The sequence below is a fragment of the Dreissena polymorpha genome, chromosome 2, assembly GCF_020536995.1.
Source record: "Dreissena polymorpha isolate Duluth1 chromosome 2, UMN_Dpol_1.0, whole genome shotgun sequence".
NCBI lineage: Eukaryota > Metazoa > Mollusca > Bivalvia > Myida > Dreissenidae > Dreissena > Dreissena polymorpha.
Window position 1 is genome coordinate 59,467,703 of NC_068356.1, and position 12,595 is coordinate 59,480,297.

Sequence of the window (12,595 nt, forward strand, 5' to 3'; positions counted from 1 at the left end):
CATTTTCGAAAGATAATCCTGTAACTGTTAGATGTATTTTTCTTTGCGAGTAGACTGCATTCCAATTTTCAAACACTTAATCACTTGTTCTGTGACATTCAGTTCATACATTTCCAAAAAAAGAGAGTTTTATTTGTATCTAAAACCTATGCTCCATCGTAGAATGACACGCTCTTTTCATTAATCGATACTTATTATTTGATGTCCGTCGTAAATTCGATAGTCATTTGTCCTCGCTGAGCATCGTTATTTCTTTTAATTGTCTGCCATCTTGGATCACGTTAACAACACGTGTACAACGAACGTAAACTCGTATATGTCCGACTACTTTCGCGAACCAATACTTAAGTATGATGTCGTTCGGCCATTTTCACGGAACACCGCCGATCGCGATGCTGGTTATAGACGCTTGTATTACTGTCTATTCTGGGGCGTATGAAATTCCAACCATCGGAGCGACCTAGATCGGTCAGAGGCGATAATAATAGACAGGGATATAAATACGCGCATGAATAAATATTGCTTTCGGCTATTTTATCATCGTCGAAAAAAACGAAAATAAAAAAAATACGTTTTCAGAAATCGCAATAAAAATTTTTGGGTCGGGGGGTAAAAAGTGGGTCGGTCGGTAAAGGGCAAACAAACTCAATTTTAATTTAGGCCTTACATTTTCCTTATTATTCATGATTCCAGATGTTTGTGTGTTCATTGTACATCTCATTCATGCTTGTGCAGTTTGACAAACAAAAATACCACTTGCCCAACACCAAAGACATGATGCCAGCTGTCAATCACATTTTCTAGGAAATCTTATCAGCCAATCAGCGCTCAGGCAACGGAATACAAGCCTTTGCCACGTGAAGGTGTATACGATAACTGTACATGTCACAGATCTATACTGATCTATCTCAACAACCATAGCGTTGTAGTTACAGTGTAAATGACTTCTTTTTAATAAAGAGAACTAGTGTTTAAAAAAATGCTCGAAATTTTTTAGCAAAAAGTGTAGATCTCAGGGTTCTCTGAGATACTAAGTTTTTATTCAGAAATCAAAATTTCAAGCCAATGCTATATGACCGAACTGTGGAATATTTACTTTTCAGAAGCTTCTTTAGTCCCGTGAAATCTTTATTTCACAAATATTTGAAGCATGTTTGCATGTATTTGCAGAACAAGTGAGAACTGTATGGCGCTAAAACATGTACTACAGTACAAGTGCATGATTGAAATAGTTTTGCCCCTACCATAAGAGCTGAAAGTGTCATCCATGATAAGCCCGTGAAGACATTTAACACCAGTATTTCAATAATGAGGCTTAAATTATGTCACAAATGTTGGTCATGTATCATTTTCCCCTGATAAAGGCATAAGCAGTCTATTGTATATTGCATTGATTAGTTCCTTAGGATTGTTTGTTTTTATCCCCACGTGGGGATATTGTGGTTATCTCCGCTGTCCGTCCGTCCTGGCCACTATCTCCTAAACTATAAGCACTAGAACCTTGAAACTTACACACATGGTAGCTATGAGCAAATGTGCGACCCTGCACTATTTGGAATTTTGATCTGACCCCTGGATCAAAAGTTATGGGGGTTGGGGTGGGGCCAGGTCAGAGATTTTCACTCATTTTTTAATGTTATTTTACATTAACTTCTTCATTTTTACACCCATTTACTTCAAATTGATACTGAACATCTCTTATGACAATACGGTCAATCTCAAATATGCATGGCCCCATTACCAACCCTGGGGTGCCCCGGCCACATAGACCATGCCCACCCCAAATTGCCTTTTACTATAACTTCTTCGTTTCTACACTGATTAACTTCAATTTGATACTGAACATCTCTTATGACAATACGGTCAATCTCAACTATGTCTGGCCCCATTACCAACCCTGGGGCGCCCCCGCCCACATAGACCACGCCCACCCAAAATTGCCTTTTACTATAACTTCTTCATTTCTACACTGATTTACTTCAAATTGATACTGAACATATCTTATGACAATACGGTCAGTCTCAACTATGCATGGCCCCATTTTATCAACCCTGTGGCACCCCCTGGGTCAAACATGCGGCGTGGGGATACGCGTCGGCCTCTGCTGCACCATTTCTTGTTTTACAGTTTGATTTTACTTATTACCAATCAAAGGTTTAGGCAAGTGGTTCTCACCACTTATACTTCTGCATGGCAAGGTCAAGTCTGCTTGGCGAACATTATGGTTTCCAAACATTTGTGTGATTTTTTTTAAAATTTAAGCCTGAAATTAAGGTCAACCACAGAAGATATAACTACATACCTCCCCAGTTAGGGTCGCGGGTCTGAGCCTCAACCAGTGAGGCTAGGTTGATCTCCTTTGTGAACATGTTGGTTTCCGTCCTAGGGTAGCTGATGAACCCATTTGTGTACAACTTTTCCGCTATTCGCATTGTCTCCTTCGCGTTGATACGCAGCTTGCGGGAGGCGATCTTTTCAAGTTCCTGGAAGAGAACACAATACACAGATCATCAACTGCCCACACAATTTCAACAATTCCCCATGACATTAATTTGAACCTTGCTCTATACAAATCGTGGGGAAAATGCATGTTAGTAGTGTCGTCCAAGATTTGACTTTTATTGGATTTTTTTGTTTAAAGTAAGTCTCTTCTTAGCAAAAATCTAGTTAAGGCAGAAATTGTTGTCCCTGATGGGACTGTGCCGACTGCACAGGCTAATCTGAGACAACACTTTACCCACGTGCATTATACACACTTTTCTCAGTGCCAGGCTCATTTCTATTTATCAAAAATAACAAATATTGCCACATGTAAATACACAAGATAAGTACATTATGTCTTTTTGTATTAAATGTTTTAACCACTTAACATGTGATATCTTCAAGTGATGATTGGCTAATATCGCAAATTAATTTAAATGTGGCTGATTTTAATATAATATCATTATGTGGAAGCTTCAAATGACTGGTAGGAACTTGTCTTTCTATGATTAAATTTACGTATCATGGATTTTATATTTGCAATGAGGAAAACCACATTGGTTTCATAATCTAATCAATTTATTGTAAACCCCTGCACAAACAACTGTAATGCTTGACTACAGGTTTCTTCTGTCTAATAGTCAATTTCCTACAATATCAAAAGACTTTTCATCAACATGATATTACATCAGAAACAAACACATCTACTAAAAGCACTTTTGGAAAATAAAATTACTGTTTAAATATAAGAAATGGGTTCAAAGAACCAAAGGCCCGTGTAGATAAATCATATTATAATCATACCATTCTGTAAACAAATATTTTCTAGGTTAATGCCAATTTTTTACAAACAAATACAATGTTATATTGTATATACTTAACATACAAAATTTGAATATTTAATTTGGAAGTAACTTTTTCAGTTGAAATTTATACACTATTTGCAGTTAACTTTTTCTACTGAAATTTACTTTCAATTTGGCATTTAACAGGTCAAATAAAATTTATTTACAATTTTGTAGAGACCTTTGCAACTGGAATGTATATGCTATGTTGAAGATGCCTATTCGACTAAAATGTATATGCAACATGGCAGTTCCATTTCAAATAAAATTAACAACAAGGTTTCTGTAAGCTTATTATGTACACTCTCAGTAAAAATGTTTAGTATTATGTTGTCTTTGTTCAAGCATCATTTAAGTTCTGGAAGACCTTTCTATCATAACTAAGACAGATGACTTACCACCGTATCCAAAGCCTGTGGTCGCCATTTGCTTTTACTTCGACCTTTCGTATCTACAACTTTTGCCAATGGGGACTGAAACACAATGAATATTTAAGTCTACACAATTAATATTTAAGTCTATGTAATACAAGGTTTAACATAAGTTTTCTTGATAAATACTTAATTTTACAACAACAATTTTTCTTGAATAATTCAAGAAGTTTTTACATATAGCAAGGTCAAAGGGTGTTAACCACCTCCTATCCAATGGCCGCCCCAATGTTTGCTCTTAGCGAGCATTAAAACCCTAATACTTGCCTTATCTGTTGACACATCTGCAGGTCAGTCAATGCCTTAATTTTGTAACAAGTGCTTTTCTGGATGCGATGTTTTTACACTGCGTCAATGCTCAAATTATAACAAGTTAAGTATGTTGTAGAAGTTATATTTACATTGACACCATTTATTTGCCAGAAGGCATCTTAACAGTATGGTTTTCATAGTTTATTAGAAGAAAAGTCATGTCTTCAAAGGGGTGACTATGGAACACTGTAAACTTAGGGTTACTTCAAAATAGGCAAGGGCAACAGGATTTTATGAGCTGGTAGCCCTGCAATACAAGCGTCTTTGACCAGATGTTTACACCTCTGCAAGTCTGAATTGCTGATGTTTCATTCAATAAAATGTGTTCCAAAATAGTTCATATTACAATAACAGCATAAACAAGACTATTTGCAAGTAATGAAAGTCCCCTACCGATGAAAAAATATGAAGAGCTTTTAAAGTTAACACAGGATCCACAATTTTCAGAAATATTTCTAGTCTATTTGTTGACATAGCAATCAGAATTCTTGATGTAGGAACAAAATTTAATAACGTGCATAATCTCCATATTGCCATCTGTCCATGTTTAAAGTTTCATGAAAAAAATATGAAGAACTTTTTAAATTATCGCAGGATCGAGAAAAGTGTGACAGACTGACAGACACACAGAGTGCAAACCATAAGTCCCTCTCCGGTTTCAACAGTAGGGGACTAAAAAGTTAAAACTTGGGAAGAATCACAAATACATATGTGAATATGTCAATATTACAGTTTCAAACTTTCTTCCATGTCACACATGTACATAAGAAAATGTGATTAATGATAGATATATATGTTCACCAACCTCTAGGCATTGTTCATACAAGACGAAGCAGGACATATAGTCAAACAGTCGGTTCCTGTAATGCACAGAATGTAAACAGTGTGCAAATTTCACTTTTGAAACCACTAGCCCATTCGGGCTTGCAGATGGAATTTTTCACTAGCCCGAACCAAAGTTTACTAGCCCGAACAGTTTATCACATGTTTTTAAAAGAAGTTTATATTTTGGAAAGTTCTGGATAGTGTTAATTGCAGGTAGGGTGTAATTGATGAGGAATGCAAATAACAGTTCATCCCAATATACTGGAAATGTTATTATAATATTTCAATGACTCAATACGATTATAATATTTATGTATGCAGGTACTCGTCAATCAATACCTAGAATATGGAGTCAAGATGCAAAGGTTCATATCTTGTCTGCAAATTATGTTTAGGTGTCAATCGTCCCAAATTTGAATCCGAAAAATTAAGCCGAGAGTCTGAGGCCGTAGGATAAAGCGAATAGAGGGCAGAGTTCAATCCCACTAGCTTATTGTTCACTTTTATAGTCTTTCTAGGTCCAATTCTGGTTAGTACAATCCGAAAAATTATCAACCGGACCATCTGTAACATCACATGTGTCTTCATCATTCTATTTTTTTTCATTAAGAACGTCGAAAATATCGATATACGTCTTTTGTATTTGCATATCGTTTGACTGCCGAAAATGAAAACCAGTAAAAAGTGACATACTAAATACGTAATCAATATGCAATTTGGTTGCTATATTCTTTTAAAATATGATATTGCAATGCTTTAATTCGCCAATAGATAAGTAAAAATTCAAGACGGCAAACATCTACAACATTGGTAGAATTATACGATTTTCGGAAAGTACCGCATATTGAAAATACACAGGGTGTCAAACAAAAATTGTCATTCAAACTCTCGTCATGTCAACATGATCGGGAGGGTGAGAAAATGCAATACGAAGCCACATAAACGCTAGATATGGTTCAAAAGATGGATGAAAATAATATTTCTGAGTATTTTTTATTTTCCAAAGTTGGAAAAATCACTAGCCCGATCAGGCTAGTACCTAGGGAAATTCAGTAGCCCAAAATGAGATCAACTAGCCCTGGGCTAGTGCGCATTTTGAACACTGGATGTAAATATACAACACATACATCTTTCTTGGATACAGTTGCTCAAATCGTGAATGGCCATTTGAGTAATCATCTGTCAAAATCTAAATTACCAAAAGTAATATCAGTTAAATGTTGAACCAGATATTGAAATACACTTTTTGAATAAGTGTTAGTTTATTCTTAATAAATAGCACTGGTATCATCTATTGATGTTACCATTTTTCATTAGTAAATTGTGTGTAGTTTTAATTTTAATAATGTAGGCTTTTATCTTAGTTGGTTATTAAAATTAAGAACAAATAGCCATGTAGTCTAAAAACAAAATAAAATATATTTTTCAGAATTTTTGTGAATAGAAACATATACATTATTCAAGCATAGAAATTTATATTCAAAAGAAAACATAAAAAGAATAAGGCATCCCACCTTTTCCAAGTGAATTCCACATCAATTTCATCTTTCTTATAGCCAACTGTAATAAAGAACAGATTAACTAATACTGAACTTGTACAGACTGACAATTATTAAATTTCCAGGATGTAAAAATGATGAGTTTTTGTTTTAATCTCAAACTTTAAAACAATTTTGTATTTTATTCTATATTGGAACAAGATGTGTTTGTGAAACACAATGTCCCCCTATATGGTGTTTGACCTTGTAGGATGACCTTGACCCTTCACCACTCAAAATGTGCAGCTCCATGAGATACACATGCATTTCAAATATAAAATTGCTAGCTTCAATATTGCAGAAGTGACATTACATGAGCAATTTTGACCCAAATATTTGACCTTGAAGGATGACCTTGACCTTGACCTTTCACCACTCAAAATGTGCAGCTCCATAAGATACACATGCATGCCAAATATCAAGTTGCTATCTTCAATATTGCAAAAGTATTCATAAAATTAGCGATTTGAGCCACATACATTTGACCTCTGACCTTGAAGGATGACCTTGACCTTGACCTTTCACCACTCAAATTGTGCAGCTCCATGAGATACACATGCATGCCAAATATCAAGTTGCTATCTTCAATATTGCAAAAGTACTCATAAAATGAGCGATTTTGGCCACATATATTTGACATCTGACCTTGAAGGATGACCTTGACCTTTCACCACTCAAATTGTGCAGCTCCATGAGATACACATGCATGCCAAATATCAAGTTGCTATCTTGAATATTGAAATACTGCAAAAGTGTACATTAAATGAGCAATTTTGACCCATATATTTGACCTTTGACCTTGAAGGATGACCTTGACCTTGACCTTTCACCACTCAAAATGTGCAGCTCCATGAGATACATATGCATGCCAAATATCAAGTTCCTATCTTCAATATTGCAAAAGTTATTGCAAATGTTAAAGTTGGCGCAAACCAGACAACCAACCAACAGACCAACAGACAGGGCAAAAACAATATGTCCCCCACTACTATAGTGGGGGACATAAAAACTATACAAGAAAGGCCTGGAATAGAAGCCAGTATCTTCTAAACAGTACAGGAGAAAAGTATCATTCCTGATTAGCTTGAGCAGACTACACAGGCTAATCTTGGGCGACACTTTACGCACATTCACAAAGCCCTGTTTTTTCTAGGGCACAGCTCCTATGTTTTATGAACAGTAGGTTCAACTACTCCACAGAAAAGTTAACCTAAATAAAACTCAGATGATCTTTACAACCACAAAGGAAAGGACAGTCCATGTCTATGCAAACATTTTGGATAAAACACTTTTGTATTCACTCTGTTGGTGATTTCCAAATTTAGCAATTAGCATGATTTTAAAATAAATGTTGCTCTTATCTGGATTTTGAACTGTCTTTTAGTCATGTTATTCAAGCGGTCAGTTAACCAAACAACATGTTACCTTAGTAAGCTGGTTTAACAGTTGAAAGTACACATTCTTGCGCTATTAACTGACAGCTGCCCTACTTGGATCAGAAGTATGAGGGGGAAATGACAGTTAGACAATTTCATGACCTATCCCCACCCAAGTGAATGGGCCCAGCAGGTAATCAAACTCACAGTCTTCAGATTTGCATGATATTGTTCTACCTAGTATCCTAGAATACGCCTAGCAACTGGGAAGTCCGGATTTTGATCCCCAATGTTTGAGCGTTCCTAAGATATACCCAAATGAAACAAAGTACTGGTTCCAACGGCCTCAATAGCATTTCAATAAGCCTTAGGCTGTCAATGGAATCAAGCTAAAATAAATAGGTTTAAAACTACTTATTATCCTCGCTTGCCTACCTCTCAGTTTCCAGAAGGCCTCGGGCATAAATGCCTGCACCTGCTTGTATCTCTCCACCACGAAGCCTAGCGTGGGAAACTGGCAGCTCCCGTAACTGATCAGCTGATCAGCCAACACGTTAGGGAATATCTTCTGCAGACGTAATGTCTGAAACCTCGTAAATGCAGCACCTGGATGAATTTTTTAATGATATACTAGTATTATATAACATGCTATTATTTATCCAAACATCAGGCATGCATCGTTCAACAAACGTACTTGGCACTAAATAACAAAGAAAGCTTCATTCCAGTAGTGCAGGAATAAAGCATCATCTGAATAATACTATAATACACAAAATCTAGGGATGGAAAAATTATTCTAATAATCGAATATTCCATTGAATGGTCAGCATTCGAATAATAAAAATGATATTCGCATATTCGCATTTTTTTTCCAAAAATAATTTCACCAATATTTAATGACCTGCGAACCGCTTACTAAAAAAAGCAACCGAAATCACTTGGGAGTAACATGTTTGACATGACGTTCTTCGTGTCAAACTGATAACGCGGCCCGTATCAGTGTTGATTGCGCAATGCAATATACACGCTCTTAAAAAGGCCCCAACTGTTGTTTGCCAATGGGGTGCCAACTAACGGTTTCAATTGACTGGCAAATAATAATTAAGTTTTGTGATCACAGTATGTACAGCCATTAAAATGTGTGAATTACTCAAATCGGGCAATGCAATATACTTACTATAAAAAAGGGCCCGAACTGTTGTTTGTCAATTAGGTTCCAATTAAGGGCTTCAATTTACTTGCAAATAATAATTTAGTTTTTGTGATAACAGTTTGAACAGACATTTAAATATGTGAATTACTCAAAAGTAACAGATGATATAAATTACACATCATCAAGGAATCATAATACAAATCTGAAAATGCCTTCAGCCCCTTCTGCAGTATGGAATACTTTACACGGTCTGTGGATAAGAAGACCGCAACGTGTAATGTGTGTAAACTAAGTTTTACATATGCGCGGTCTGCTACAAATCTGTGGAATCATTAGAAAATAAAATTCTATGACACGATGTTTTTCATTCTATTTGTGCCCGATCACAGTATCAGTCATAGTATTAGTCGACAACGATACAATTATTCGAAAGCAACGTTAATAAACAGCCTCGTATTTAGCAAACGGATATAACTTACAAACCAATGGAAATTAACACATAACAAGGTACATGTATAATCAATCCAGCCGTTTTATGCAAATATTCGATTGAATGAATTTGCGAACATTCGATTACCAATATTGGTATTCGATGCCATCCCTAATAAAAACCCATCAAGGCATGTAAAATTTACAAAGCAGAAACACAATCCGGATTAACAGACCCACAAATACACCCAATACTGGTAATCATCCAAACCAACCACAGACTGAGTGATTTGATAAATAGAATACTTGGAAAGCATTGAGTAAAACCAAATTTTTGGCTTAACAGGTAATTGTGAAATATTCCCATGTTTTTAAGCTAAACTTGTAAAAAGAGAACAGTAGCCTTATTTGCAGTATCAAATCAATTTGTTGTAACTCATTCATGACATAAATCAGATTCAATTTCTTCTGATGTGTTCACAAAGAAACAATATGAGCCTTGCTCTGATAGTTTAATGCATGTTTGTAAAATGTCATCCCAGATATTCCTGTACAGTCTTCACAGGCTTATCAGGGAAGACATTTTCCAATTTAATGGTATTTTCTTTTTAAAGGAAGTCCATTCTAGGAAACAAAAACAATTTACACAGAAAGTGTCATCTCTGGTTAACCTGTGCGGACTGCACAGGCTAATGTGGTATTACACTGGACACATATGCATTAAGCCCTGTTTTCCAAGAGCAAGGTTTAATGTAAGTTACTTTCATACCAATACGCAGGTCTAGTTCTTGTCTAACATCCACAGCGTCACTGACCCTTGAGTCAGGCTGCAGGAGGTTGTCACAGGCTCGCTGTATGGCCCTGGAGTAACAATCCAAGTACATCAGTGGTTGTTGATAAAAAACAGTGGACCATCACAGGCTAGCCGTATGGCCATGGAGTTACAATCCAAGTACATCAGTGGTTATTGATAAAAAACAGTGGACCATGGATAACAAGTCCATTGTATGTGTGCACATCATGATATGTTTAATGCAATAATCATGTTACAGACATACGGAAATTACTTTTTTTTAAATAATATAAAACAAGATGTGTTTGTGAAACACTATGTCCCCAATCATATATTTGACCTTTGACCTTGACATTTGACCTTGAAGGATTACTTTGACCTTGACTTTTCACCACTCAAAATGTGCAGCTACATGAGATACACATGCATGCAAAATATCAAGTAGCTCTCTTCTATATTGCAAAAGTTATGGCCAATGTTTAAGTTTGATGCAAACAAACCAACAAAGCAACAAACCAACAGACAGGGCAAAAACAATATGTTCCCCAGTCATAAAACTCTTAATCTGTAGCAAGTTGTAATCATAGTGTTATGGAAATCGTAAGATTAAAAAGGCAAATAATGTGTTATAAACAAGGAAAATAATTGAAATACACATAACAACACATACTGATGCAGGCAAGTTTGAATGTTGTAGTTCGAAAATAGTATTAGTTCTTCGTCAGACCAGTCATAGGAAAAGCTTAATTAAGCATATTTGCACACAAACAATTGAAAAGGACACTTATTGGAACCACAGTCCGAGGGATGTTTTTTAAATGGCTGAGTATGATGTCATTGTTCAGTTGGAAAACCATAATTCCTTGTACACTTTGCTTTGGAAAAATGGTGTACTTTTGTATTAATGAAATTATTAAACACATTCATTGTCAATATTGGTCAGAATATATCTTTTAAAATTTAATTCATGGTTACCAGTTTGGACAAACTATCAAATAATATACAAATGTACCGGTATATATAATATATATATTAGAACAAGAGGGCCTGAAAGGTCCAAAGTCGCTCACCTGAGATAACAAGATATTATTGGGACAAATCTTCTGACCAAGTTTCACGAAGATCGGAAAACAAATGTGGCCTCTAGAGTGTTAACAAGGTTTTACTATAGCCATATAAGGAAAAATGCCCCGCCCCCTGGCAGCCATGTTTTTCAACCAACCGGCATCATTTTTGAACTCCTCCAAGATATTATCGGGATGAATCTTCTGACCAAGTTTCATGAAGATCGAACAGTAAATGTGGCCTCTAGAGTGTTAACAAGATTTTACACTAGCCATATAAGGAAAAATGCCACGCCCCTTGGAAGCCATTTTTTTCAAGCAAACATAATTATTTTCGAACTCATCCAAGATATCATTGAGACCAATCTTCTGACCAAATTCCATTATAATTGGACAATAAATGTGGCCTCTAGAGTGTTAACAAGGTTTTACTATAGCCATATATAGACAATATATGGAAAAATGCCCTGCCCCTGGTGGCCATGTTTTTAAAGCAACCAAAACCATTTTCAAACTCATCCAAGATATCATTGAGACAAATATTCTGACCAAGTTTCATGATGATTGGAAAATAAATGTGACCTCTAGAGTGTTAACAAGGTTTTACTATAGCCATATAAGGACAAGGGCTGTTTGTAAAACATGCATACCCCCCATATGGGCTCTCCATTGTAGAGACAGCCATTGTGTGAATATGTATTTGTCACTGTGACCTTGACCTTTGACCTAGTGACCTGAAATTCAATAGGGGTCATCTGCCAGTCATGATCAATGTACCTATGAAGTTTCATGATCCTAGCCATAAGCGTTCTTGAGTTATCATCCGGAAATAATTTTACTATTTCGGGTCACCGTGACCTTGACCTTTGACCTAGTGACCTGAAAATCAATAGGGGTCATCTGCGAGTCATGATTAATCTACCTATCAAGTTTCATGATCCAAGGAATAAGCGTTCTTCAGTTATCATCCGGAAACCATTTAACTATTTCGGGTCACCGTGACCCTGACCTTTGACCTAGTGACCTGAAAATCAATAGGGGTCATTTGCCAGCCATTATCAATCTACCTACGAAGTTTCATGATCCTAGGCATAAGCGTTCTTAAGTTATCATCCAGAAACCATTTTTATTATTTCGGGTCACTGTGACCTTGACCTTTGACCTAGTGACCTGAAAATCAATAGGGGTCATCTGCAAGTCATGATCAATCTGCCTATCAAGTTTCATGATCCTTAGCCTAAGTGTTCTTGAGTTATCATCCGGAAACCATTTTACTATTTCGGGTCACTGTGACCTTGACCTTTGACCTAGTGACCTGAAAATCAATAGGGGTCATCTGCAAGTCATG

At 36.2% G+C, this 12,595-nt stretch overlaps 2 protein-coding genes across 2 annotated transcripts in view; one reads left to right on the plus strand and one right to left on the minus strand.

The window, feature by feature from the left end:
- LOC127867216 (uncharacterized) overlaps window positions 1–12,595 on the plus strand; it is a 317,672-nt gene that overhangs the window by 52,615 nt on the left and 252,462 nt on the right. The gene's annotated exons all lie outside the window — the stretch shown is intronic.
- The window catches only part of LOC127869762 (DNA topoisomerase 3-alpha-like), a 63,675-nt gene that overhangs the window by 38,530 nt on the left and 12,550 nt on the right, over window positions 1–12,595 (minus strand). The window contains exons 6-11 of the mRNA XM_052412421.1: window positions 10,160–10,251; window positions 8,244–8,414; window positions 6,409–6,454; window positions 4,875–4,929; window positions 3,725–3,799; window positions 2,303–2,483 (exon numbers count right to left, since the gene is read on the minus strand). Of these exons, the coding sequence (XP_052268381.1) occupies window positions 2,303–2,483; window positions 3,725–3,799; window positions 4,875–4,929; window positions 6,409–6,454; window positions 8,244–8,414; window positions 10,160–10,251 (620 nt within the window). The remainder of the gene's footprint in view (window positions 1–2,302; window positions 2,484–3,724; window positions 3,800–4,874; window positions 4,930–6,408; window positions 6,455–8,243; window positions 8,415–10,159; window positions 10,252–12,595) is intronic.